This window comes from Amphiprion ocellaris, chromosome 5 (assembly GCF_022539595.1).
Source record: "Amphiprion ocellaris isolate individual 3 ecotype Okinawa chromosome 5, ASM2253959v1, whole genome shotgun sequence".
Classification (NCBI taxonomy): Eukaryota; Metazoa; Chordata; class Actinopteri; family Pomacentridae; genus Amphiprion; species Amphiprion ocellaris.
In genome coordinates this window covers 4,005,909-4,033,853 of record NC_072770.1, presented here as the reverse complement: position 1 = coordinate 4,033,853, position 27,945 = coordinate 4,005,909, and the positions used below count along the sequence as shown (strand labels likewise).

Here is a 27,945-nt window from a genome sequence, read left to right as displayed (position 1 = left end):
TTTAAGCACCATAATGTGAATCTATTGGTAATTATAATATTAAAACCAAACCAACAGGGCAGAACACAGCCATAGCTGGTGTATTCAACATTTATTTTCTGTCATTTTAAAAACTTGTTTGAGGACAATCAAAATATAAATACATTTCTCTCTTTCACGGATCACACACACACCTACACCCACACCCACACACACACAACCCCTGCCCATGCCCCTGATTTAGATGTTAAAAGGTGCAACAACCAGCCACCAACAACTGAACCTTCATGATGAAACTGCTTCAACCACACTTTTAAGCACAGAGAAGAAATATTTTCATACTTCAGATTATCAGTGTCTCTTTACAGCCATAATACTATAATATCTGTTGTAACCTGCCACACTGACATGAGCTTCAGTCACAAATTCACAGAGTTTTTCTACATCCTTCTCCCTGCTTCGTCATCAATAAATTTGTAGAAGAGTCCAAACAGAAGATGAGTACCATTTAAAAACAAAGTTTGGTCCAGTCATGCTCAGTCTGACTGTCTAAAGTGCCTTTAGATGTAAAGTACTAATTTGTCACAAATATGTTTGAATAAATAGATATCATTACTTGAACACAATCTTCCAGCAATGGCTTTGGCAAGGACTATTCGGATGACACTTTGTACAGGATAATTTGTTCAAAGCAAACTGAACAGTTTCTGAGCTGAGGTCCAGTCAAGCTCCCGTTTTCTTTTTCCTTTGAACACAGCAGAAGCAAGAGTTTCTGATTCGTGATTTGCAATAGCAAAGAATTAAGGTGATTTGCTGTTGGATTGTAAGTCGACTCTCCCCTACATTACGAAATTAATTATAACCTCAAAGCTCAAAAAAAAAAATGATAGTATGCTTTTGAAAGATGGTTGGCAATAACACAAGCTACATCTGGTTTGTAGTTAAAGAGCTGAAACATGACACCATGAGTTGGGTTCTGTCAGAAAAGCTTTTTAAAAAAAAAAAAAAAAAAAAAAAAACAGAGTTCTGGTTCTGTCTAATGCTTAAAAATAAACACAGAGGCAAAGATCAAACTGGCATCATGAAACATTTGGGGCCCAACATGGCGACTCAACATGTGAGTCAGGAACAAAGTGGAGAATCTAGTCAACATTTGTGTTCTGTCTTCTTTGTGGTTTTGGAGCTGCCTCCCTACTGACCCCATCATTTACTGAAGTTCATCTGGAGCTCCTGGATGTATCTTTAACATCTCTCACAGGCCAAAAAACAAACAGAAGATGTGTGTTGTTTAATGACAGCCTACCTGGGCACAATAGGTTTTGTTAACCACAGAATGAAAGAGAAAAACAAAGCAGAATAAGAGAACCTCCTCCCACCCCCCACCCCTCCCGATATTAACAGTAATCTCATCTACTTGATTTGAGTCAGCTTTGGGATTCAAAGCGTCTTCTTTCCTTCACAGGGTCAGTGATGGATGTGTCTGTACACTATTTACAAAAACAAACAGATCATCTGAAGAATTAATTTCCAAATCGCTGTATAGCTACCTTGAGCGAAAAGTCAGGAAAAAAGTTGTCTTGTTATTTAAGGAAGTGATTTTGTTCATTGACAAGTGATGATTTTGAATTTTTTGGGCATCAATCAGTGAAAATATGAGTTTAAAAAAATCTGCAGGTGGATGCAGAGAGGAAGAAGAAAGTCTGAAAGATTGTGTCATTACAATCAGAGTGATTTTTCCTGGTTATGAGTCATCTTAAATATTTTGTGTCCAACCCAGCGAGTAGCAGCTGGAGCTGAGGACAAAAGAAAGTGATGTGAATTTTGGCTGCAGCTGGTGGTTTCAGCCACTTTAATACAGAACAAAACTGAAGGACTTCCGCTCCTTACTGATCTGACTCCATTCAAACTGATCTGATTATATCAAGTCTTTTAGTTACACAGTCTGTCCATTAAAGATAAAGGAACTCTTCACTGCATATCTCATGAGAACAGAGCGCAGGAGAGAAACAAGCATATCAAAAAGTTTTAAACAGGTTCCTGTACACTGCAAAACATTTTTGTCATTTCGATGCAAGACGTTCATCAGGTAGAAATGAGGGAATAGCACTGAAACACATAAAAGCATGTTTGCAGTTCTGACTGTGATATATTCGGTCTTAAAATCAGCTTTTTCAAGCCATTATGTGTAGGATTTTTCAGTAATGGCAGCATCCAGTGATAGTTTTGAAAAGATATTGTGAAATCACTCCACATCTATTAATTTACTTGTTTTCAGTATTTCCACTAATGCTGAGTCAATTACACTTTGGTTGGTTGGATAAGAGATGAGGATGCCATCGTTCCTTGCCAATGCCAATAAAACTACAACAGAAAATTTGGCAAAATAACAGGCTGAGTGAAAAAAAATGTACATGCAGGAAAAATGCATCGGGATCTAATTTAGCCCTACAGGTGATTCATTATTTCATGTTTGCAGGAATAAACCAGAGCAAGATTTAAAATATAAACTTTTGAGCTTTCAGAAGTTGAGACACACAGCTTCATCAGTCAAGCAGATTCTGGTGTGTGGAGAAAAAACTCTGCTGCACTGCAGATCAAACACCAGGCTGGTGGTAGTTTGATCTTTGGCAGTTGGACAAGTTTTACCCAACAGATTGGGGGTAGTGGAAGCTAGATACTGAACAGCTGGATTTGTATCGTCACACTGAAAGCTGAAAATGAAGTAAACTAAAGTCAGTCTGACTCTGACGCAGACTGGACCCAGGACATGATGTAAATAGGCTGAAAGCAACACTGAGACTGCACCAATCTCTACTGAAACGTTCTAAAAAAAATCATACACATAGTGGCTTTAAATCAAATGAACACAAAAAAATGCCTTTGTAGTGTCATGACTGACTGCTTCAAAAGATAATATCTGCTTGTTTCCAGTTTCTCTTTGCAACTTTTTAAAAGGGACACATCACCCAGTTTTTATCAAATACTCACAACTTGATGTTTGGAGATTAACAGCTTCAAACAGTGGAAGTCAGTGGGTCAGTTTTAGCTTATCTTATTCACTCCATCCAGACTGACTGAAGACAGATTGGAATATTTGAACACTTGACTAAACTACTGACTTGTAAAGAAACAGACATACAACTGGTTATATTCACTATTTTGCTGACAACAAATCCCATGAAAACTGTGAAATCAACAACGTTTTAGTCGCTCTCTCTCTCTCAGTACTTTCTTAGCTCCATGTCCTTTGGATACTTTGCAAGATTAAACATTCAAAAATCTCTTTCAAATGCATCTTTCCTGTTTGAGAAACCTTATTTAAATATATGGTCGCTGTAGTTTTTAACGACTGTTACCTTAACAGGAGCCAACACGTTATTTGTTGGTGATAGGTGGTAAAAAACGGTGTATATGGGTTTGAGTCCAAATAAACTACAGTGTGATGATGATAATGAAGGAATATGTCACTCAGTGCAGCAGTGTGGCTCATTGATGTGTTTTTAATAATTCTGGACAACAATGGGAGGAATAAGATTTCAGGATTTGGATACTGAGTTCATTGTTGGTTTTGTTCTTTTCAAGGGATTTGTTGACAGTAAGAAACATAAAATACCACCAGATTTACCGTTAAAATCAACAACCAAAAAAATTATTTGGTAAGCAATAGAAGTTACAGATTACAAAAGCTCCTATCAGGACTTCAGTGACTCTGCATAAAGAAATGTGGGTACAAACTTTACATCCATCAGTCCAGGTTACAGGGGGTGAGTAACTCATAAGAACAGAAAAAAAATTGGGTGATATGTTCCTTTAAGTCTCCATGTCTTCTTTTCCTCACTCCTCTCGATGAAGGGCTCGACCACAGATCCTCTAGCAGAAATTCAGTGCAGTGATCTGAGTGTTGGCTGGTGAGGAGGCAGGACGTACGTAAAAAGCACAAAGGAAATCAGCTTCCCTTTTTCCATCAGCAAGCCTCCAGAGGCTGATGAAGAGGCCTCCTGTGCGGATCAATCTCAGAGAGATGTCTGATTCCGTCTCTGTCTGGTTGGCATCAAATTTAACGGTGGAGAGGAACATTCTAAAAATGCTCTTCTCCTGAGCTTTTCCACAATGAAAGGAGAGACAGAGGAATTTAAAGCCTGACTGATTCAAAACCTCTATCTCTCTCTGTATTTCTCTCTCTCAGTCTAACAGAAGGCAGAGAGGTGGAGAGAAAACAAATTGCTTTTAAACTTCTTCAAACGTCTCTGTCTTTCTGCCGTTGTTTCAGTGTCTCGGTCTGTGTTGCACCATTGAAGCCAGCAGGAGGCGCTGTTAGGAAGCCTTGCCCAGCTCTATCTTCTTCTGGATGGCACGAGCTGAGTGGTAGATGAGCGAATCAATCAGACCGGCCACTACAAGAGACAGTGGACAGAATACAGACGAAGAAGACAGGCACAATTTGTCATTTTCAGTTAATTACTCTTTAATATACATTTTAGTGTTGTGTATAGTCAAAAACATGTTTAAATAGAGGGACTGACCTGTGAATACACCTCCAATAATGGCACAAACTCCTGTTAGGAAGTGTGTGAAAGATCTGAACAAAGAGAAAGAGCCATTTAGCAATAAGACACTCAAAATAAAAAGCTACTTCTTTTTTGTAAAATGTAAATGTAACCTTACCAATGAATAAAATGTCTTGTATCATTAAAGAAACACACAAAAACATGAGTAAAACATGATCACTACCACAATTATTTTTTTCCTTCCAGACCTTATTTCCCCATGACTTCAACTTTAGAAACATCACTGGCATCAGAGCTCCACATGAACCTGTCACATTGCAGACACTGGTAGCTTTACTTTTTCATTTAGGCACACCCAACATTTTCATGGCACCTTTTGGCCTTAAAATACATACTGTGACTTTTTTTTGTCTATTCCCACATACATTGGTAATTCTCAACACATGAAAATGATTCTACACAGGAATAAAGTTGCATGATCTGGGACTTGATGCTAGCAAAAGGTAGCTCTTCCTTGGCTGTAGTATATGTAGTGGTAAATGTTACTGTCATTTCTGACTCCTCACTGCTATAGTTCGGGGCTGGTTGGTAGTAAAACACTGTGGGAAGATCACATCACAGGATGAGGTTCTTGGAGACATTCTTATTTTTTAACATATCACTTTAAATGCCAGTGCTCCAACAGTAAAAACTCTGTTTCCAGCTGTGCTTTAGCCCCATTATTTGCATTAAATGCAATGTGTAATATTGGCTGTTTCATCATATCAAAGCGTTTTCCACAAGCTGCAAATTTACTTGTTGTGATGGACGACGTGGTGTGATCAATGTGCATGCAGAAACTTTGCAGTTTAGAGAGGGAGAGTGCAGTTCAGGCTTTTGTCTGTATCTACAACTCACAGCTGTCATCCAGAACAATTCACATGCAGACTGTCAGTAGACACTTTAAGAAACTGATTTTCCCTAAACACCAACTCCAACAGATGTGGCCAAAGGTTAGTTTGAAAAGAGAGAAATAAGGCCCAGAGACACAAACAGATTTGCTACATCGACAGTACAACTAATGTAAATTTCAGTCGCATCAGACTTGACAGATTTTTGTTTGGAATCTTGAGCTGTAACTAGCCTGTAAATTTGCATTATAAGTAGGGATGTCCGATATTGGCTTTTTTGTCAAAAACCGATATGCCGATGTTGTCCAACTCTCAATTTCCGATTCCGTTATCAACCCATACCGATATATATGGGCTTGGAAATAATTCCAAACCACAGACATATTGTTAGTCTGGCACAGCAAGCTTGTTACTGCAGCCACACTTGCAGGGCTTAAAGTGAAAAATATTCCTAAACCTAAACTTTTTTTCTTTTGGGTGGGGGTCGGGGTACAATCTAGCTAATTAATAAGAAATTACGATATCTGCCTTCACAAACCCAGAATGCAGATTATAGTAATACTAAAAAGGTCAGTAGGTGGTGGTAGGTTCTCCATCTGACTACAACATGGTGCAAATATATTATTTAGCAACTAATCAGTAAAAGACATGGAAAAGGACATAGATTCACCTTTTAACAAAATGTGCACCATTTGCACTATTCATTCTGAAATGCAACTATGCAAACAGTAACAGTGCAAAAAAAAAACCTAAATAAATAAAAATATAGTTTATAACAGCAAACTATAGTTCAGTCCAAATAATAACATCAAAAGCATTAAAGTGCTCATTTCTGAAATGCCGGTGCTATGCCAGGTGTATTTATGGAACCAGCATGCTGATCTGACACGGACAGTTTAGACCAAGCATTTTTATCTTCAGCCAACAGATTAACGAGTGGCTGAGATCTGGTGAATATCATGTTTTGCAATGAACGAGCACACGCGTGTTTTAAATCACAAACCCGGTCAGTCTGACGTCAGTATCTCAGCGGTGGCTGTTGCACCCAGTAAACCAGTTGTGAGTTTCAGAACTGACAGCAGCTCTGTGGGTCTGACTCATGACGTGGCAGCACTTTTTTGCCGTTAGTTGCATACATGAGGTTTTTTTTAACACATGGTACAGAAGCAAGAACCCGGCTCCTTCAGTTTATTTGCACCAGCAGAAAGCCGTCTCTGTTTAACTCTTCCAACTTCGGGAAGCGCCATTTATTTTTATTTACTCTGCCAAGGAACGTGGCGGAGTTATGTGACGATCAGCGTATGTTTGTCTTTCCATCTATTTGTCTGTGCACAACATTACTCAAAAAATAGGAATAACAGATTTGGATGAAATTTTCAGGGAAGGTCAGAAATGACTCAAGGACCAAGTGATTAGATTTTAGCAGAGATGCGGCTTATAGTCTGGATCCATGGATTTGTTCAAGATTTCTGTATCACTGCGAGATCGCACCACGGCGTCACTGTAACCTTGACAACAACGGACTCTCTGGCAGCTGGATCTCAACGTCTTTCTAAGACCCGCCCCACTCAACTCCCCATTGGCTAGTGATATTAGTTTGGTTGAGAGCAAAAGCTGCATTCCCCTCATTCCATTGGTAGACGAACTCGATTGGTAATGTAGTCCTATCTTTCTTTCATCGAGCCAAACGCCGGCGCCACACGCCGGAAACCGGCACGGTTGTTTACAGGCTTCAGGACGCAGTTTGATGATGTGATCATTTGTGCGCCAGTAAATGCTGGCGAAATCCAGGCATTATTTTATCGGTTTTCACGATAGGCAAAAAAAAAACAATAATGATGTTGACCGATATCACATTTTTATGCCAATATTGGGCCGATAATATCGTTGGGCCGATATTATCGGACATCCCTAATTATAAGAAAGCAGAGTTGCATAATATGCATTTCCAACTATGTCTGGGTGATAATTCAGCATTATCATTTTCCCACTTTCATTACAATCCTATCATTACGACTACCGATTTGCAAAATTTATGCTGTTGAATATCTACTATAGTGACTTTTACAGTGATATACATCAGTCCTGGAAAATGTTCTTGTTATTATTGGTGATTTATGATTTATGCTTTATTATTCAGCCCTGTTTCGAATGACGGTTCAGCAGTGAAAAAAGATTCAAGTTAAAAGGACAGCTGTATTTATAACAAAAGAATAAATATTAACTTTGACAGACTATCCATCTATTACCTCATGCAAATTTTCCAACTCTCAGTCTATAAACATGTGATAGTTGTGGTCGACAGTAATGTAAAGTAGACTGTGTGTGACGTACTGTTACAACCTACCTGTGTTTCTCTGTGAATTTAACCATCATGGGTGACAGTTCATATAAAACAAAGACACCTGGCAGCCCCTGGTCGCCTATTAGCCCATTGGCCACTTTCTCGTGCCTGGTGACTGAGAACTGGTTCGTTTTTACCACCTGGAAAAACAAAAATCAGAATTGTAAAATAAAGTCTGGGGGCATAATTAAGAAAAACATTAAGGAAAATACCTGTTTTGATTCATGATAAATACCTTAAAAAATCATGCAAAAATGAATGATATTGAAATGAAGAGGTTAAAATTTTCTGTCTTTTAAACAAACTCTGTTTGTAGAAGCAACAATCAAATATCACCCCAGAGGTAAATTTGAAGAACAAATATGAAAAAAAATTCGACTCACTTCTCCGTCAGTTTTCATGTAGATGGTTGGAACAATTTTCACAAAGTACTGGTACATCATTGACGCTGTCAGGAGAGGTTTGGTTAAAATATCAATGTTGACGCACACACTTAAAGACATGAAAGCAAAACCTCCAAAGTCCAAAATGTATATTATTATGTACATCCATACATTTAGTAGTATAAAACATATATTAAGTACATGCAGATTTTATGTGCATAAACACATGTATTAAAGTTCTGAACCCCAAAAACCCAACAGCGGTTTTTCAATGGTTTTGTCTTTAAAAAGTCCTCAAAAGAACACCACCTATCAGAACCAGAAACTGGAAAAACAGAAAGAATTGTTTAATTTAATATATTGTACATGTTGATTCCAGGTTACTTTTTTTAATTTTGCAAAAGAGATTTCTTTTTATGATTTATGGCACTAAAACCGTCATACTACACAGAAAAAAATTTTGTAAAAACATTTTTGTGTTCTCTACTTCTTTTTGTGGTTGTGCTGTTTCCACAAAGATGCAGGATTTCATATTGCAGTGAAACAATGAGCCCACAATGAGTAAAATGTTATGGAAGGAAAAAATGGCGAGAAACTGCTTAAGGTTCAAATCTGCATCAGACACAAAAACATCTAGGGGACAGGATTCAGTACTCACTTTAAAAGAGGGATTATTTTGTTCTAGAAAGTGATTACAACCAATGGAGGAAATAAAGGTTAAAACTGTTTCTTTAGTACTGAACTGAACCACGTGACGGCGCTGTTTGCTTTCTCCTCGACCCTATTTTCTGTCTTTATTCGCTTCCTCGGCCTTTTCCTTCTTCCTTTATCCGGTTATGGAGATCTGCTAGAAAGACATTTAAACGCTCCTGCGCTCACCTCAACACGGAAAACCTCAACTTAGGAAGCAAAACAACCTTACTTTAAACGCTTAAGTCAAGGTAAGGTGGATTTCGGATGATTTGCTTTGAGTGTTGAGAAAACAGACCAACTGTCGGTGAAAACGCACCGTGTTTATCCGTCAAGGCCACAGGTGACGTTAGCCAGCTGGTTAGCATGCTAAAGTAACGCAACAAACGATCCGGCAAGAGAAAGTGAATTTCACGGATGTAGTTAATGCAAGTTAGACTTCTAAAGTCAGCAAAATACCTCACAGAGTCTTTGTATGTGATTGGAATTAAAGCGTGAAAACTGCAAACGTTAACACATGGACTAGCTAATGTTAGCTTAGCTTCCGAGTTAATTAAGATAAGATAAAGTTCTTTATTTCTCCCCACTCCAGGGGAAATTTACATTGTTACAGCAGCTTTATTTACAATATATACAAGGGTGACCTACTCACAGCAGCACAACGTGTTTTTTTTTAATTAGCCAGCGTAACATCCTTTTGTCTTCAGCAAAGATAACGTTTACAGCTTGTTTTGTGAACCAAGTGTTAAGAACATACACCCGAGTCTTAGCTGTATACCAAATTCAAACTAACTTTACACATTTATCTGCGCAGTGTTCGTCATCACTGGAAAAGTGACCTTTATGTAACATAAAGTCAGTATACAAACAAAGAAATATAGGGGAACGTAAAAACTAATAGTATATGACATTAAACAGTTGCAGGGTACATCTGTCTCTTCAAGTTACAGTAATGCATTGTTTTCCTCTACTTTTAAACAGGTGAATTGTGTTCATTTCCTGTATACTAACTACTGAGTGATATATTGTGAAGATTAGACACGGTCATAGTGTTTGAATTTTTTCATGCTGTGTGTACTGACACGACTGGATTAATTTGCTGAGGGGCTTTAAGGTGAACATAAGTTACTCAGTCATTATTATTCTGCTCTCTTAGCTTTTCTGTGTACTTCATTCCAATGCTAGATAACTATATGGCCCCCAAAACAAATGACACTGAACAAAAATAAACACTGCATGTAAATGGTCTATTCTAATATTTCTATGGTTTCAAAAGGTTCACCTTAGCGAATTGCACACAAACTCAATTATTAAGTTAATCCACAGCCTGGTCAGGTTTGGCTTTAAAGGACAGTGATCAGGCAGTGTGACCAGGGCAGACTCTCCATTGACCAGTGGCTATAAAAGGCCACCCTAAAATGCAGATTTACTCAAAGGACAAAATGTCACAGGTAAAATGAGAAAGGTGAAAACAGGCTGTTGACATGCCAGGTGCTGGATGTCAGTTGGGGCTGTAGTCAGGCACTTCAATGTCCACAGCTTCACTATTACGCATCTACAGTTGAAGACAAAATTATTAGCCACCCTATGGAATTTGTTGGGGTTTTTTTTTTTTTTTACAAAACCCTAAAATTTCATAGAGAGGCTAATAATTTTGTCAGACAGCTTGGTTTGACAAACAATCTGCCACGTGAAGCCCTGCATAAGGTGTTTGAGAATGTGATCTTACCCAGAATTAAGTTTAAGTTGTTGTGTTTGATAATATTAAAATTAAGCAGAGCACATTCCCACAGTTGGAATAACCACAAACTGCAGTTTCATTGAATACTTAAAAAGCAAATCATCAGAACATTAGTTGTCAACTATTTTGTAGTTTTTTTCCTGCATAGAGGTTTTAGTTAGCAGCAATAGAACGTCACCAGTGTCAAAATGATGAGTATTCAGAATAATAACAGCAATTCGAATTTCTGTTTTTTCTTCAGCAGCTTCGTTGATTGACTCCTAATGAACAGACATTTTTATTTATCAAATGGTCACTAATAACAGGAAAATGAATAGATTTCGGTCAAATTAGGTAACACACACTCATTGCCTTTACTAAAGGTGAAGTACTGTGAGCCAGGAAGAACCCTGTTTTGATGACTGAACATTTTAATAAAGAACTGTCTGTTTTCAGCTTTTCAAAAGTGGAGAATAGATGTTTTGGGTTTTTCGTTGGGAAAATTAATGTCAAGCCCTTTTGCTTGGCTTTAAGAAATTGTGATGGACAGGAGAAGCAGTGTTGCCAACTCCTCAGTAAGGAAAGTAGCTATTGGCTGTCCTAGAAGTCGCTAAATGACGTCAAAGCCTAATTTGCATAATTTCCCGTTTGCATGTAATTGTAATCAGCGTTGTAGGAGAGAGGAATAACGTTGTGGGAGGGACAAAAAGTGAGTATAAAACACCCAAAATATGTTTTTGAACTGCAGGCTGAATGCAGGGATTTATTTTAGTATGACAGTGAAGAAACATTTCCATTTCCATCCCGCTCTGTAAGCCAGGACGGGATCTGCAGTGACTTTGCGCGATTCATGTGCCGTCTGGCTGCAGAGTGATGTGGGTCTCCTCTAATCAGACAGTGGGATGCTGCAGGGTTACTGGACTGACTGGCTGTGCTTTGTGAAGGGGAAGAGCTCACAGCGCCACCTGCTGCTCATTGAGGACAGTAACTGCAGAATGATCCGAGCTTTCATGTCAGAGTCTCCAAAACGCCAGAACGAGTCGCTAGATTTGCCGCTAGTTGCTTTTGACAAAAAAAGTCACCAGGAGGCTTTGGAAAGTCGCCAAGTTGGCAACACTGAGTAGAAGATAGTTTGTGGTGGGGCTACAACTGATGATTACTTACATTAGAGATTATTCGATTAATTTCTCAATGAATTGCTAATAATTTGATCTAAAAAAATGTCAGAAAAATAAACCGCGAGCCGAGGAATTAACCAGATTGGGTACAGCATTGATTGCTCAGCATTTGTTCCTCATGCTATCACATCAAACTGTCCATCTGAAAACAAATATAATGCAGCACTGATCCCTCTACCCTCTTTAACCTGTCTTCTGTTGCCTCCCCAGATGCCAGTGGCTGTCGGTCCATATGGCCAGACCCAGCCGAGCTGTTTTGACCGGGTCAAAATGGGCTTCATGATGGGGTTTGCAGTAGGCATGGCTGCTGGTGCCATGTTTGGAACTTTCTCCTGTCTCAGGTAAATTGGGATGTAGTGTGCATTCTACTAATTGTACTTTAGTAGAAACAGCTACTGCCTATATGATCAAATTGAACAGGGTGACATTTGTCCATTGTTAGCGACACATTACTTAACACTTGGGCCAATTAATCACCAACTAACAGCTCATAAACATTCTGAATATAAAAACGTAATGAACACCACTGGCAACCTTTAGGTCACTGACTAATGATGTTCATCTTGCCTATTTTGCAGGATGATGGCTGAGTTTTTTTCACCTGTGTAGAAATAGGAAGAATAACAGAATATAATATACCCCATTGCAGTTGAGGGCTCTGTTCCCGTTGAACTAACTGACCTACGTTTCACTGGAAGTTTGTGTTCAATGTCCAATTTTAAAGTTATTTTTCTGAATGAATAATGAACACAAGCACTGAACTGCACTGATAAGACTACGTTGATTTGAGTTTCATGAATAATTTTCTGTACTTAACGTAAATTAACATTTGTAGTTTTAATTGAGTAAACCTTTAGCTGGGTTATTGTATCTGGTAAAATCTTTGCAAGTATGCCTTGGTTATATTACTTTTCATACACACTACGTTGTGCACCATCATTGTGTACAGGACTTTTTGCACTTTTGTGTCTAAAAGCTACATCCATATTCAACATCGCTTCCATAGATGTAATCTAAGTAGAACTTTGATTGCAAACGATATTAAGGTAATTATGTTAATTTATCACCATTTATCAACCAAGGTTAAATATGTCTCCCTTTGTAGTGTACATCTATTAAAAAGCAAAAACTATTGCTCCTGTCTTCAGGATCGGCATGCGTGGCAGGGAGCTAATGGGAGGAGTAGGGAAAACCATGATGCAGAGCGGAGGTACGTTCGGCACCTTCATGGCCATCGGCATGGGCATCCGCTGCTGAGGAACAGCCTTCTCCACCTCCACACAACTGTACAGCTATGGGACTTTTCAAATCATTACAACCACAGATCTCTGTCTGCTCAGTGCTGTCACCACCTCAACCTGCAGAGTCGTTTTGTCAATAAAAGCTCAGATTTATCAAATGGTTTTCAGAGTGGGTGTGTAATACCTTCTGATGCTGCCAATGTCCTGCTCATGAGTAAAATTCCATTTATACTCTTTCTCTGCCCAGTCTAATTCTACTTCAGTGGAAAGTCAAAGTAGCACTAATGAACTATGTTCTTTGGGTGTGTTCTAAACCCATACTACTATACTTTATGCCAGAATTAGATTCACAGTGTTCCAACTGCATCAAATGCAGTATGAAATATCAGGTTGTCTTACTGCATCCAATCACATTTTCATTCTTTCATTTGCCCTTTCAGTCTTGTGCAAGTAGAATCAGCCTTAAGCAACAGAGAGCACAAAGACAGATGACGCTCATTTCAGACTAAAACAAATTTATAAGCAAGATAATCAAAAATAAGGGCACAGTGTTATTATGGAGTAGTAGCACCAATTTAAGTTATCACGTTGCATTCTAGTCTGTTAGGATGAGAACTGAAATTGGTCGCTCTTCTGTGTATTTCTCAGATTTTTGTGCATAGTGTGCAGCTACAGAAGTTGTCACTGATATTCTGAGGGTCTGACAAGAAAAACTAAACTTTATACCAAATGTATGTAAAGGATCCATACACACACACATACTCCTAATAATGTTACATTACTGGTACTGCTGCCTAGTAACAGCCAGATAATTAAACTGTAAAAAACTGCTATAAAATCAATTTCCATCAAAAACTGACTAAATAATACCTATGGGCTGTTTTAATGTTGTAGACATTGTAATTATTTTGGTGGCAGAACGAGAACATTCACAGAGACAGAAGTTCTCGTGGATATTCTGCACACATGAACATATAAACCTGTTGATCACAAGTTGTTGACTTTTGAGCACAAAATGGAGAACTAAGCACTGACTCCTTGTAGACTTCTAGTCCTCTAAATGAACAAGTTCTTTTGTGTTTCTAAAGAAAACATCCTGCTTTAGCCCCAAATGTTAGTGCTACACATGATTCTTTGTTCTGTGTAGCATGACTGCTGTTTGAAACTTTACACACTAACCTTGTGGTGCTGTGACATCTGTCCCATCCAGAGGGTTTACGATGCCGGGGTAATCTTTACCAAACGACAGGTGTTTTATCAGATGGGTCATGTTGATCTGGAGGACAACAGAACGATCACTGACTTCAGGAACATTTTATAGAAAAGTGCAATAAGCAGATGTTAAAAATGTCTTTATACACAGCTTTTTTTTTTTTTGGTACAACTTATCTGAAAACTTGAAGAACTGAACTGACTAGTTAAACACAATAAAACTTCATATTATTGAATGTATTTTACTTTGTATTCTAAATAATGGCTGAGTGATGGGAACTTCTGTCAACTTTAAACAATATGACATTATAATGTAATATTTAGACAGCCAACACCAATAACGAGATAATAACATTTAAATAAGCATAAAAAACCAAAGTAAAGAAATAAAACAGAAGTGGAAAACATGTTACTTACATTGTCTAAGCCAAAGCTCTGCAGGTCATGTACTGCAAGCAAACAAAACAACACTGTCGTGAACAAAATGGCAAATACATACCTAGTAAAGGAAATAAAGTGTGTGTTATTGATCAGCTTGTTTGCTGATAACCATCACACCCTCTCTTCTCCTCCGTCTTTTTAAATGTGGTTATGTTTATAAGCCTTGATGAGGTATTTGCTATGTGCCACCAAATTATAAATTTTCACTCCAAAGGACTTCAGCATTTTTCTTTTAGATGTATAAAAGGAAAGTGTGGAAGCTCCAGTTGGATCTTTTTCTTCTCACCGTGTCTGAGCTTGAATGAGCTGCTGCTTCACGCTGACTTGACCCACAAAACTAGTATTAATTATGTGTGAAAATGATTCAAAATTAGCAATCACTTAACAATTCAGATTTGATGTGGAGTTAAAAATGTCTAACATGACCTTAGATCTTAGAAGGTAGGTGTACCAGGTGACAACATTTAAGTGCTTATATAGTTTTGACCAGTTAAACATGATGACATGCATCACAGTTTTCTCCTTAAATCAGTCACAATGAGGCTGGAGCTGGAAGGACTGACAAGACTTGAAAATTCACCTGCAGGAAAGAACTACAGACACACAGTGTCAAGTGACAGCTGCATGTTGCAAGAGTCCACTGAGGACAAAATCTCATCCAGTCAGTAACAATGTTCAATATGCAGTTAGTCAGTGGTTTGAGTTCAGCAGCTTCATGGTGAAACAGGAATATTTGGGGGCATTTATTACTGTAATATGCAGTAATACATGTGTGCAGGTTTAGTAATATTTGTGACTGCAAAGATTTGTAAAAACCCTTCAAGAAGCAGAACAACAAAATTAAATATAGTGACATCATGTACTCCAATTTAGAATTATACGTCTAAAACACTGTCCGACTCACGATGGACAGATGCAGAGACGAGGAGTTACAAGACTACAGAGATTTGGTAAGAATACCTATTTTCTTTTTTCAAACTTATCATTTTCATTTCACAGATATGCTCCATGTGTTTTAATGGCAACAATACATTAAAACAAAATGCTTCCAATTTGTATATACAAATTATTGCTTAGGCATATGATCATCTATGCAGAATACATAGCAGTTTTATATTTACAATTCTTTCTTATGCATAAAAGAACAGGTTGATACACTGGAAAAAGGCTGGCTTTGAAAAAGAAAAATCTGCAAAGAAAGATGAACTTACTTTCCACAGCGTGCACTGCAGAAAGAAGAGAGAAGAGTCACTATAATGATGCAAGTATACAACAAACCAGGTGATATTAATGGGGATGAGGGGGGGCTACACAACTCTAACAATGTTTTGTGCTTTTTTTCCAAATGTATATTCTTCTGTTTTTCTTCTTATTAAAAATACACTACATTTTAAATGTACCTCTGGGATGAAAAGATTTGGTTGTTTTAAGAGTATTACAAGCTTAACTTCACTATATAGTTCATTTTAACCGCCTGAGATGTTACATAAAAAGCAGAAAATCCCATCGAGGAGGATTATAGTTTTATATTTTTCATGCCTCTTGTTTTTTAAACCTCTTGTGATTTAGAAAATGGTCTGTATAACTTCTGTCAGAGTGAACATACGGCCCCGAACACAAGAATCGTTTTGTAACACTTTGAGGCCAGTCCATCCTGAAGGGAGGTTTAAAACCAGAATAAGCCAGAGGCTGATGGATTTCAGTCACAGCCTCATCTAAGCATCTTGTGTGATTCTTGTCTCTTGTTTCTGCTGCTAAGCTTTTAAATATTACACCAAAAACTTGAGTAAAATGAATTAATTAATAAACTCACATCCTAGACTCTGAGATCAGTGGATGCAGTTTAAATCAGCATAAAATGTGCAGCTCAAACTTCAGCTGTTTTCACTGTTTAACCAGCCAACCAAGCAAATTTTTACTGCAGCACATGATTTTTAATTGAGGCTTGTTTACATTCAGGACACTTTTTCTGTTTTAATAGTTAACCAGTGCTACGATAAGATTAGAAGCCGCCTTGTGGCAGGTTTCTTATTTAAGTGACTGTTGCCAAGCATTTTTGGGGGCATATTGTGGGCGGTCACAGTTAATATACCGCTCTGGTTTCATGTACAGGTACATGGAACCATTTAGTAGACTGACAGCACAAAACAAAATATACCAGTCAATATAACAAAGACCAGACACGCAGTGATGGCAGAGCAAAAATTGAGAAAGGCAGGCAGAGGGGAAGATGAATGAAAGGAATAGACACGCACACATATTCAAAGGAAAAGCAAACAATTTGAAGAAATCTTCGTTTTTAGGGCTAGACTAATACAACATGAGTTTGTTAATATGTCAGTTGTTACAGTGAAAGAACAGACTGCATTTGTCCGCTCCTGAAAATGTATTTAATCGGTTTGGTTATTCGAAGGAGCACAAAATCAATCATGAAATACTGTATTTAGCTTTGGAAACATATCAGTCAAACCCTACTGCACCTGATGAACCACGACAGGAGTGATGTGTCAAATGACATCTGTACCTCTGCCCAGACATTGAAAAGTTCACAGGAAAGTCTTGTCATTATTTTATAAAACAGTAACACTTCATTCTCAGATCTCAGATATGATTAGCTACAGTTATTTTGTCAAAACTACTTTTTCTTGCAAGTTTATGCCAGAAAAACACATGAATATTTTTGAAAATCAAAGATGAAGTTATTTACAACTCTAGACTTGCATGTTGAGGGTTTAACTTTCACCATGGGACTCAATCAAATTAGACATAAATGTCTTTTATTGATTCACTGTCTGTGGTGCCTGAGTATCACAGTCCGGTTCAGGTCAAACTGACAGAGTTGAAGAAATCAGCTGACAGCAGGAGTATGCTCTGTCCTATAATAAAATCTTCATTTTACAACAATGGATGAACCATGACAGGAGTGACTAATAAACAAACAAAACTGTTGGAAATTGACTAAATACCATCATGTTTACTTCACAAATGTTAACACTGAATTCAAAATTACTCCCATTAATTGTTGCTGAGGAACCAGTCAGAAAATATTGCGCAGTCCTGAACAGTTGTAGGCGTGCCGCTATGGATGGATGGATGGATGGATGGATGGATGGATGGATGGATGGATGGATGGATGGATGGATGGATGGATGGATGGATGGGTGGATGGAATACATACCAGCCAAAAGTTTCTAAACACCCTTTATTATATGCTATGCATTAGGCATTTTTAAATATAGAAAAGGTGATACTGGAATGAGTTTGTGTGACAGAAGGTCTGATGAAGGATTTTTTTTCAGTCTGAAGACTGTGGGCACTGTGAATTTATTCCCCTTTTTCAATCAGTGTTTATAATGAAATCTCTTGTGACTTGAGCCTTTAATCGAAGTGTCACTGTAACACACTGATGTTGAAATACAGAGCGGACTCCTTTAATGTGCTGTGCCAAATCTGAGATTACTGTCCAGATAAATGTGTAGAACAAAATCTCTATATTTAAGGGTAACGTCAAAGTCTTAGATCCAAACAGTTCTTTTGGAGCTAGTTTGGAGAACCAGCTCAGAACTTACAGAAGTTGAAAGTAGTCAAAAATACTGGCACATCATTAACAAAGGGTGTTAAAAACTTTTGAATTGTTAAGTGTGTGTATGAGCAGAATGGACAGCAGGTCTTACCATGGACATGGGACTGCTGGAAACTTTTGCCTGGAGCGAAGTGGAAATTTCCTGCCACCTAAAGCAGAGAGGAGAGAGGGATTAATACAAATACAATCAGTTATCAATCTAGATCAGGGATGGGAAACTACGGCCTCAGGGCCACATACGACCCATTGGGCTTTTCAATCTGGCCCGCCAAATAATTTGGTCAAGATTAGAATTGACAAAAATACAGTAAAGACCACATTCGTTTGGTGTCCTGTAACAATGAGTAGACCAAAGAAAAGAAAAGTCGACAGAGTGTCAAGTGCTTCATAAGTGGACAGCTAAATATTTTTTGCTGAAGGCTGTATGTCCTATTTGCAATTAAACCATTGCGTTTTTTAAAGAATACAATATCAGCTGGTCCTTTACCACCAAGCATGCTAACTGCACTAGCAACCAGTCAATGCAAGAACGGACAGCTACTGCTCAGAGGTTGGCAGCCAATTTACACACTCAGCAAAATACCTTTTTTCAACAAACTACAACTGAAGAGTCAAGCATGAAAATAGCAAAGGTAACAGCAGAGGTAATAGCAAAGGTCAGCAAGGCTTTCTCCAAAGGGGAGTTTTTGAAAGAATGCATGGTTGAGGTAGCAGGTCTCCTTTGTCCAGAGAGCAAAAACAAATTTGAAAAAACAGTTACTCACCATACTGAACTACTCACAAAGACTTAGCCAGTTCACTGAACGAAAAAGCTGAGTCCTTTAGATTATATTCATTAGCACTGGACGAAAGTAATGGCATAAAAGACACTGCTCATCTTTTAATTTTTCTTAGAGGGACTGATGACAATTTTGAGACAACGGAGGAATTTTTGACTATGGAATCCATGAAGGGGAAACAGGAGCAGAGGACTTGTACGACAGGGTGTCTGGGGTCATGGAGAGGCTGAAGGTGCCTTGTAAACTTGCCAATGTCACTACGGATGGATCACCAAACCCGACAGGAAAAAAACATTGGCCTGCTGAAAAGAATCCAGAATAAGGTGAGGGAGGAAAACCCTGAACTGGATGTGATTTTCCTCCACTGCATAATCCATCAGGAAGCGCTCTGTAAGTCTGTTTTGCATCTTGATCATGTCGTGAAGCCAGTCATAAAACTTGTTAACTTTATACGAGCGAGAGGGCTTCAGCATCGTCAGTTCATGAAGTTTCTTGAAGAAAGTGATGCTGATCACCAGGACTTGCTTTACCACTCTCAAGTCTGCTGGTTAAATTGGGGAAAGTATGTCAGCGAGTGTGGGAGCTCAAAGGGGAGATTAGCTTATTTATGAAGATAATTGGGAAAACCGGTGTTTTTCCTGAGCTGAGTGATAGAGATTGGCTCTGTGATTTTGCTTTTGCTGTGGATATACTGATGCGCATGAATGAGCTGAACGTGAAGCTGCAAAGGAAAGATCAGTTTGTGCACGAAATGTATGCAAATGTGACAGCCTTCAAAGCCAAACTGACTTTATTCTCAAGAGAAATGTCAAAAAAATCCTTCACTCATTTCCCTACACTGGCGACACTGACAGAGGCCTCTCGACATGTGGAGAAATATAAGAAATGACTAGGCGACCTGCACAGAGAATTCTGTCAGCGGTTCTCTGATTTTGAAAAAATTGACAAGTCATTTCAGCTGGTGTCATGTCCATTGTCACCAGACCAAGAAACAGGGCCTCATTAGTTGCAGTTGGAACTGATCAATCTTCAAGTGACTCAGTCTTAAAGGAGAGGTTCAGCTCCCTTAAACTGGATGACTTTTACACTACACTAAGTGAAGCCAAGTTTGCAAACATTCGGAAGATGGCACAGAGGATGCCGGTGTTGTTCGGATCTACCTACGTGTGTGAGCAGCCGTTTAGCGTGATGAACATCAACAAAACACACCTCAGATCTATCCTGAGAATTGCCAACCAAATTGAAACCACTTTGATGTACAGGCAAAAAAGGGTGACCAACAACACTTCACACTGAAACTGAATGTAAGGATTTTTCACTTTGTCAGCAATGTCTTTAACATGTAATTTATATTAGTTTGCACAAAAAGTCTCCATCCATCTGATGCTGGCCTGGACCATCTGTCGAATTTTAAAACTCAATGTGGCCCCTGAGCCAAAAAGTTTGCCCACCCCTGATCTAGATCAAAAAAGTGTTAAAGGCACTGGCAGGAGACATTTTGTGAATAAAGTTATAATATAAAGTTGTAAGTTTGGACACACCTTCTCATTCAATGTTTTTTTTTTTTATTTATTTATTTGTATTATTTTCTACATTGTAGATTAATACTGAAGATTAACACTTTTTTGTTAACATAATTCCAAATGTATTCTTTTATAGTTTTGATGTCTTCAGTATTAATCTACAATGTAGAAAATAATTAAATAAAAACACTGAATGAGAAGGTCTGTCCAAACTTTTGACTGGTAGTGTATATATATAACTAGAACCACTACAACAGTTTCTTCTAAAATAGTTTTAAATCACAGTTTTATTCTATCTCATAATATTTCAACTTTACTCTAAAAATCTCTGACTGCCTTTGACACAGTGGCCCTAATACCAAAAAAATATATCATCATCTCATGCATACGGCACTAGTTTATGTCAGGAACACGTGCTTAAGCAAAGAAAAGATGAGATAGCGCTAACAAAGTTTCACTGTAAGTAATAATCTAAGTCTGAATTTGAATTAAGTTGAAAACATACTTTTTCATACTGAAATGAATCTGAAAAGTTTCTTTAAGGTCTGAAAACTCAGAATGTTAAAAGACAATTATCAGTATCAGAGACTATAGAATTATAGAGAATTGTAACTTTGCAGTTTAAGCTTAGCTTATTCAGCTGAGCTCCATCTTTTGGCCAAGACATTTAATATTACTGACATCCAAAAAAAAACGTTTTTTTCTCACATTTTACGTATTTAAGAAAAAAAAAACTTCCATATTCTTATGAAACTTTTAATCTTTTTCCAAACCAGTTGGATGTCCTCCAAAAAGATATCAGGTGCTTATCTTTGTTACACTCACATTGTAAATGCAGTCTCTAAGGTAATAGTTAATAAGTGTACGTGTTTTAAATATACAATTAAAATGTTTCTTTTGCATCCATAAAGCTCAGAAAGCACAATCAAAACTGACCTTTCAGTGCAGTTGCACTTTTTGACCACTCAGGGGCTCTGTAATTATTTCTCAGTCGTTCTCTGTTTCTTCTTGTTTTCTTTGTTGTTTTTGATTGACATGCGGTCAGTATACTGAAGTTACTGTTTACTCCCTGTTGTCTACAAGTGGTCAGTGTTTTTTGTTGTTTACATTAAATTGTGACATTGAGTATTGCTGTGTGTTAAGGATGGTTTATTGTACTTCAAGGTGGTGTAGGAGTTTTCCAGGCAAAGCAGCCATTCAAGCCAACCCTCCCATTGATTACAGCAGGCAAAGTGGTTAGTTTATGTTTCTCTGTTGACAATATTCGAGCAATATATTTCAGAAAGGTGCAGTAATGTGGAAAGTAATGTTATGTTTTGTTTGTTAATTCTGTACTGCAGTTCTACGGTGTTATAAAGTATCGAAGTAAACATCAGTGCAGGGAACGAGTCTCACGCGTGATCAATGGGCGGCATACACATAATACTGATACTAATGATGATACATCCCAGATAAGAATCAGAGTACCTTGTTGACCTCCAGGAAGCCGTAAACCTGACAGCCTTCATTCTTCTGCTCCTGCATCTTCTGAGTGAAGCCCTCCCTCTTACACTGCTCAATGGTGTCGGCACTTTTGAACGCCCAGCCTCGCCGCCGGTACGCTTCCCGTACGTCGTCACAAGTGTTACAGCATCTACACACACACAGGGTTATAGAAATGGCATAAATACAGAAAAGGCAGAGCCTGTGTGTTTATTGGTGTCCTACTTTAGGTCTTCGGTTTCAGCTCCATAGCAGCTCTCGCATCTGTTTGGGTCCAGTGTGCTGGGGTCAAACACATCACCATCATCAGCCATACCAAGTTCTAAGAACAAATACACAAAATCAACATGGTTATGAGCCTTCAGTTGAAAGACATTTTCAATCTTTTTGACAGAATCACTTTAGTTTGTTTCCTGAGCAAAGCCATTGCACTTTAGAGGAAGTGTTTGCTACAGGGAATGTGATCCAACCTGCAGCTGACCAAACTACACAATGCATATGGCAGGTTTCAGTTTTACAGGTCCCACATAAAAGGTCTTCTTTCATCACTAGAAGAGCTGCTGGCAACTAAAGTCGATCTGAACTGGTCTAGTAAGAAAATTCATACAGTACGTTGACATGTACAGGCATTCCACCATCCATGGGATGCCTGTTGAGCTTGTGGAGGAGTACAAATATCTGGGTACCATCTTTGACAGCCAGCTGAAATTCTTCTCTAACACAGAGGAGATTATCAGGAAATGTCACCAGAGGCAGTATCTCCTAAGGAAGCTCAACTCTTTTGGAGTAAATAAGAACATTCTCCAGGCATTCTATTACTCCTTCATAGAGAGCACCATCACCTTCTCCATCACCTGCTGGTTCTACTCCATCAGCCTCCAGAACAGAAACCACCTGCAGAGGACTGTCACTGTCTGCTCAAAAATCATAGGACTTCCTCTCAGAACTCTGTCTGCAGTGTATGAACATTTAACATGTAGACTGGCAAACCGGATCATCCGTGACCCTCACATGCTCTCATGTCAGCATTTGAGTGGCTTCCTTCTGGTCGCTGCCCTGCATGCAGGACACAGAGGAGAAGGTCTACCTTTGTACCAGGGCAGTCCAACTCCTCAACTCATAAACCATAACACCCCACCCCCCTCCACCTGTCAACTCTGCCATTTTGCACTCTGCAATTGATATCTACCTTGATATATTCTTGTAACTACCTCATAAGCATATTGCACCTACTTTTCATTCGTATTTGCACTTGTATGACATATTTGAGTGTAGTATGATACCAAGTTGTGCTTTTTGTCTTTTGTTTCTTTTCTTTTTTCTTATTATTCTTACATTACTTGCTCTAGATTTTTATATATATATATATGTACCCCTATTTCTTTATTACATCATTGTTGCACTGCCTGCTCTACATGCCTTTTTAATTGCCCCCCTGGGGACAAATAAAGTTTTCTGAATCTGAATGTGAGGTTGCAGGATGCCAGAGTTTACTTTCTCTCTCCTTACCTGGACACATCTGACCAATGAGCAGAGTGAACATTCTTACATTTTTTTTAGTATTGTACTTTCATTTGTTGTGTGAGAATAAATAAATAAAGTGGGAAAATGGAAAAATACTAAATACTCATCAGACTAATAAATTATGGATGGAAAAATGCCCAAAAATTTCCTGACCCAGAAGCTCTGCCAAGAAAAAAAATTTGCTAAATTAACTAAGCCTGCATGAACTTCTAACACCATGCATCAGTGTTATGTGTCAATACTCTGTACTTTCAAGTCAAACATGTGCACACACACATTCCAACAGAACACCTTGTAATGTATTAGCATTCTGCTAACTACACGGATTGCATCACAAGCATTGAGGAAGAGGAACAATTTGCTACTCAGGGATTCCTGTAGCTGCAACCACACCAACAGGGCCCTTTGTGTGCTTTGTTTTAAAGCAGTGCCATTCACTCTCTGAATGCCTTCCAAAAGCTGCCCAACAGTGTCAGGAGGTTAAAGGTCAGTATAAAGTTAAAGTTTACCATGTTTTTCTGCCTCGAGGGTGACAGGCTTGAGGTCTTTATCCAGCCGCTGTTTGAACAGATTGTGTTCAACGTCCAACTGCTGCTCACCAGCGACGTCCATCGCATCTATACTAAGATCTGCAGGGAGAAAAAGTGAGTGTGTCATCATTGGCATGTTGGCCTCATCAGAATAAAGATCCTTGCTAAAGCAGAGCAGTAACAGCACTTACAAGCACAGGGCATGTGAGGGAAAATAACATCAATGTTTATTTTGAGTTTGTCTCCTCGCGACGTGTCGACGTACAGCTCAGGGTGGACCTGCAGGACATGGGCAGATTGTACTTAGTGATTTACTAAAAACACAAATGCATTTGACACTGTGGCATGAACACTTGAGTCCAGATATCTGAAGTGTAAAAGGAAAATGTGTCTCCTGTTTAGTGACATTTTTAGCACCAAGGCAAGAGAAAACTGTACTTTTTGAATGCGTTAATGTGCGACTTCAATTCAGTTTGTGGGCTTTAATCTCCAAAACAAAAGATGTTGGCTAGTATCATGTTAATAGCAGCTTTGTAAAATTTTGTAATTAATTTGACTTTATTTGGCCTAAAAAAAAAAAACATGACTAACAGCCTTAAAGTGCTTCATCTGATGACTGTAAAACCTTCTAATATCCTCTGAGTTAAACAATCAGTGAAATTATGCCACTAGAATAGTTTCATTTCTTGCTGACCTGTTATAATGATTAACAACCATAAGTAACACAATAATGACTGTTGTTAATTTCACTGCTGTGTAAGCAGACCTTCCACATACTGAACACTGCTTCACTGTTTGTGTGATCTGACTCATCAGTCCGGTTAGACAGGAAACACACTTGAAGGCTGAAAAGTGATCAATTTCACACCAGGCAGCTCTTAGCAGCACTATTATGCAATCATTTAGAATAATTTACAAATCCGTGCCTTCTATTGCCAAAAATAAGAATATACTCATCTTGATCTTGAAAATGGCTTCATCAACTTCCGTTAACTGATATCAGAATTTAGAAAGTGGAGGGACTTGAGGTTTCAGCTCACAATTATTTCATTATCAGTTAATTAATCCATATTTTCTAGATCAAATGTTTAGTCAGTTATCCTTAAACTGCTTCTTTCATCCCAAAGCAAATTCTCATATTCAAACAACTGGAATAAATATTTATTTGCTTGAAAAATGACAAAAAGTTGAAATATCATAACTGTTGTAGTTCCAGACAGAATATTAAATGACTATAAAAAAATATGTACAACTGATAAATGACAGACACTGAAAGACATTTCTGACATGCTGTGCTAACCTTTCTGCATGTAAAGTGTAAAAAAGTAGTTTTTGAAAGAAAACTGTGCCTCAGTGTCAGGGCTTAACAATTGATCAATTTCAAACCAAAATGCAATTCCAAACAATTAAATTAGCAAATCGTAAAGGCTACTGTTCAGGATATACAGGGTGTCCATAAAGTCTCTTTACAATTTTAAGAATTTATTACAAAAGCAGTTAAGATATCTTGAAATTGAAAGCTACATCGAAATTGTGTGTTTCAGGTTTCCTGTTGGTGAGAGAGGTACTGTTAAATGAAACTCGATGTTTTCTTCAGATGTTCTTGGTCGCACACTCCTCCCTTTATCCAACACTGTCCCTGTCTCCATAAATTTCATGAGCCATGCACAAACTGAAGGATGTGATGGTGGATCTCTTCCATACTTAGTTCTGTAGTTTGGCTGAGTCTGCACATCCAATTTTGTCTCAATAAACCATGATATACATTGTGCCTTCTCTTGAGGAGTAACCATATTTTAGGGTTTCATATAACAGTACCTCTTTCACCAACAGAATACCTGAAACACACAAGTTCAATGTGATTACAAACTTTAATAATCACTGATTACAATAAAACAAATCTGGTTAAGATATCTTATTAACTGCCTTTGTAATAAATTCTTAAAATTGTAAAGAGACTTTATGGACACCCTGTACATTAGGCAGTGTACCAAATCCAGTGTTTAAATTGTCTAGACGATGACTGAATACCGTCCCCTTGTGTGACAGTCACACACTGGAGGTGGTGGCTTTTGTAGTAATGCTCTATCACATTTTGAACCTTTACACACTGAATACTTGACTACAACTTGAAAAGAACTGAATATCTTTCAGAAAAATCACAACATCTCTAGATATTTTCCACAAGTCTTAGTGTCACATTTAATTTCACATGAAGGATTGCAGCTATCAGATGAAGGTTTAAGATAATCAGATAATGTAGATGAACTCACCTCTTTAGTGAGATAGTACTGCAGCTCAGAGACAAACAAGATTAACATGATCACACCGCTGATGATAGTCACTGCAGAGACAAAAAGGAAGTGTGTATTTTAAAAACCACAAGCGCTTTGAAATCCTAGTTTATACTTTGCATTTATACTTTGTACGGGATAATCTACATGTTTCATATTTGAATAGCCAACTCAATCTTTGAGCACCACCCGAATTTAAAACATATGCGTGTACATCTATATATCTCTTATTAAACCAAATACTGCGCAGTTCGCAGTGAAAAAAGAAAACAGAAAACAAAATGGATTTTATGGGGTTTTTTTTCCAGTTTCAATAGTAAGCGGTAAAAAAGGAAAAAAAAAAAAAAAACAAAAGGAAAAGGAAAAAAAACATTTAACTATGGAGCCAGAGCAATAAAGAACATTTTTCAACCATGGCATGAAGATTCTCCAAAACGCCTGGAATAACCACCATTGCCAAATACCTTAAAACATGAGAAGATTTGCTGCTGTTCCAGAGTTAACTGGTGTGTGCTGCTCACCAAACACTGATTTGATTAATGCTTGTCTGTCTGCTGCATGCAGTTAATTAACAACCACAACAAAAACGTATGCTGTTATTTTTGAAAGCATGCTCACCTGCCTGTAAGTTGGCCACTGTACTGTGTGTACTACAGTTCACACATCATGACTTTCATTTGCATATACATATATATATTTAAAATTCACTAAAGCATATATTATATTGGTCTTTTTAATGTCTCATCTCCAATATCTATTTTCTCTATTCATTTCATCAAATTGAGTTCCATGTCAGTTTTGTTAGGTCGCAGCCTGTCTGTGTGTTACTGTAATAGGCCTATATGAATCTCCCCCTCGTTTAAATATACCTCCAAATTCCTAAAGCACGGCTGCACAGTGTGTAGAACAGTCTGCACTAACGCAAAGTGTTCATTGAAGCACATGGACCACACATGCAAAATCCCTGGCAAGACCCTTTATGAGTAGTATGTGGTAAGAGCACTTCAAAATTTGGTGATATCGCAATTTTTACTACACATAAATCTTCCGTTTCTGTGTATATTCGCTTATTTACCAGTGGGTTTGCTTTAATACTGCTCTACTGCTGAATAGTCAATGCTACAAATGTCTATAATGCTGGTGTTTAGGTTTTGCCAGCGTTGTAGGAGTCAAGAAATGTGTCAAACTTGATATTTGAATGAAGCTATTAGCCCCGTTACCCGCAGCAGCAGCTAACACCCTGTATGTCTGAATGGTTGTGGCACTCCGACAAATTAAAGCCTCTTACCAGTCGCTCCTCCCCACGTCTTCACTCGGAAATCCTCCAGAGTTTTGGGATAAGCGTCAAACTGCTTTAGTTTATTCAACGTGTCCATTTTCTGAGCCACAAAACCACCAGAAACACAAATGTTACCGACAGACTACTCTTGTCCAGACACACATCGGTCCTCCGCTTTTACTTCCGGGACACACACGGTGCACGGCTGGACCAATCAGAGCGGGCCGCGTCATTTATTCGCTCCTCTTTCTGCTGCTTCTAACACAGTCTGAACTAAAATGTAACTATGATCAAAGTTCCAAAGTTCATCTAGAAAGCAACAAATACTGTTTAAGGTGGAATAATAATAATAATAATAATAATAA

The 27,945-nt window shown here is 38.1% G+C and overlaps 2 protein-coding genes across 3 annotated transcripts; one reads left to right on the top strand and one right to left on the bottom strand.

The window, feature by feature from the left end:
* Positions 1–72: 72 nt before the first annotated feature.
* ergic3 (ERGIC and golgi 3) lies at positions 73–27,776 on the bottom strand. 2 transcript variants are annotated; one of them, XM_035957795.2, is made up of 14 exons: positions 27,590–27,776; positions 26,281–26,351; positions 24,199–24,286; positions 23,987–24,106; positions 22,179–22,275; positions 21,939–22,104; positions 18,261–18,318; positions 15,798–15,812; positions 14,563–14,594; positions 14,113–14,209; positions 8,105–8,169; positions 7,725–7,861; positions 4,503–4,558; positions 73–4,373 (listed from the first exon to the last, which is right to left on the bottom strand). In XM_035957795.2, exons 1-14 carry the CDS (start codon positions 27,675–27,677, stop codon positions 4,294–4,296), a joined length of 1,170 nt encoding a protein of 389 aa, XP_035813688.1. In that variant the 5' UTR covers positions 27,678–27,776; the 3' UTR covers positions 73–4,293. The 2 variants fall into 2 exon arrangements, with proteins under 2 accessions (XP_035813688.1, XP_023147291.1); XM_023291523.3 differs by lacking the exon at positions 15,798–15,812.
* romo1 (reactive oxygen species modulator 1) lies at positions 8,893–13,095 on the top strand. Its single transcript, XM_023291524.2, has 3 exons — positions 8,893–9,045; positions 11,903–12,033; positions 12,841–13,095. Exons 2-3 carry the CDS (start codon positions 11,903–11,905, stop codon positions 12,947–12,949), a joined length of 240 nt encoding a protein of 79 aa, XP_023147292.1. The 5' UTR covers positions 8,893–9,045; the 3' UTR covers positions 12,950–13,095.
* Positions 27,777–27,945: the final 169 nt, after the last annotated feature.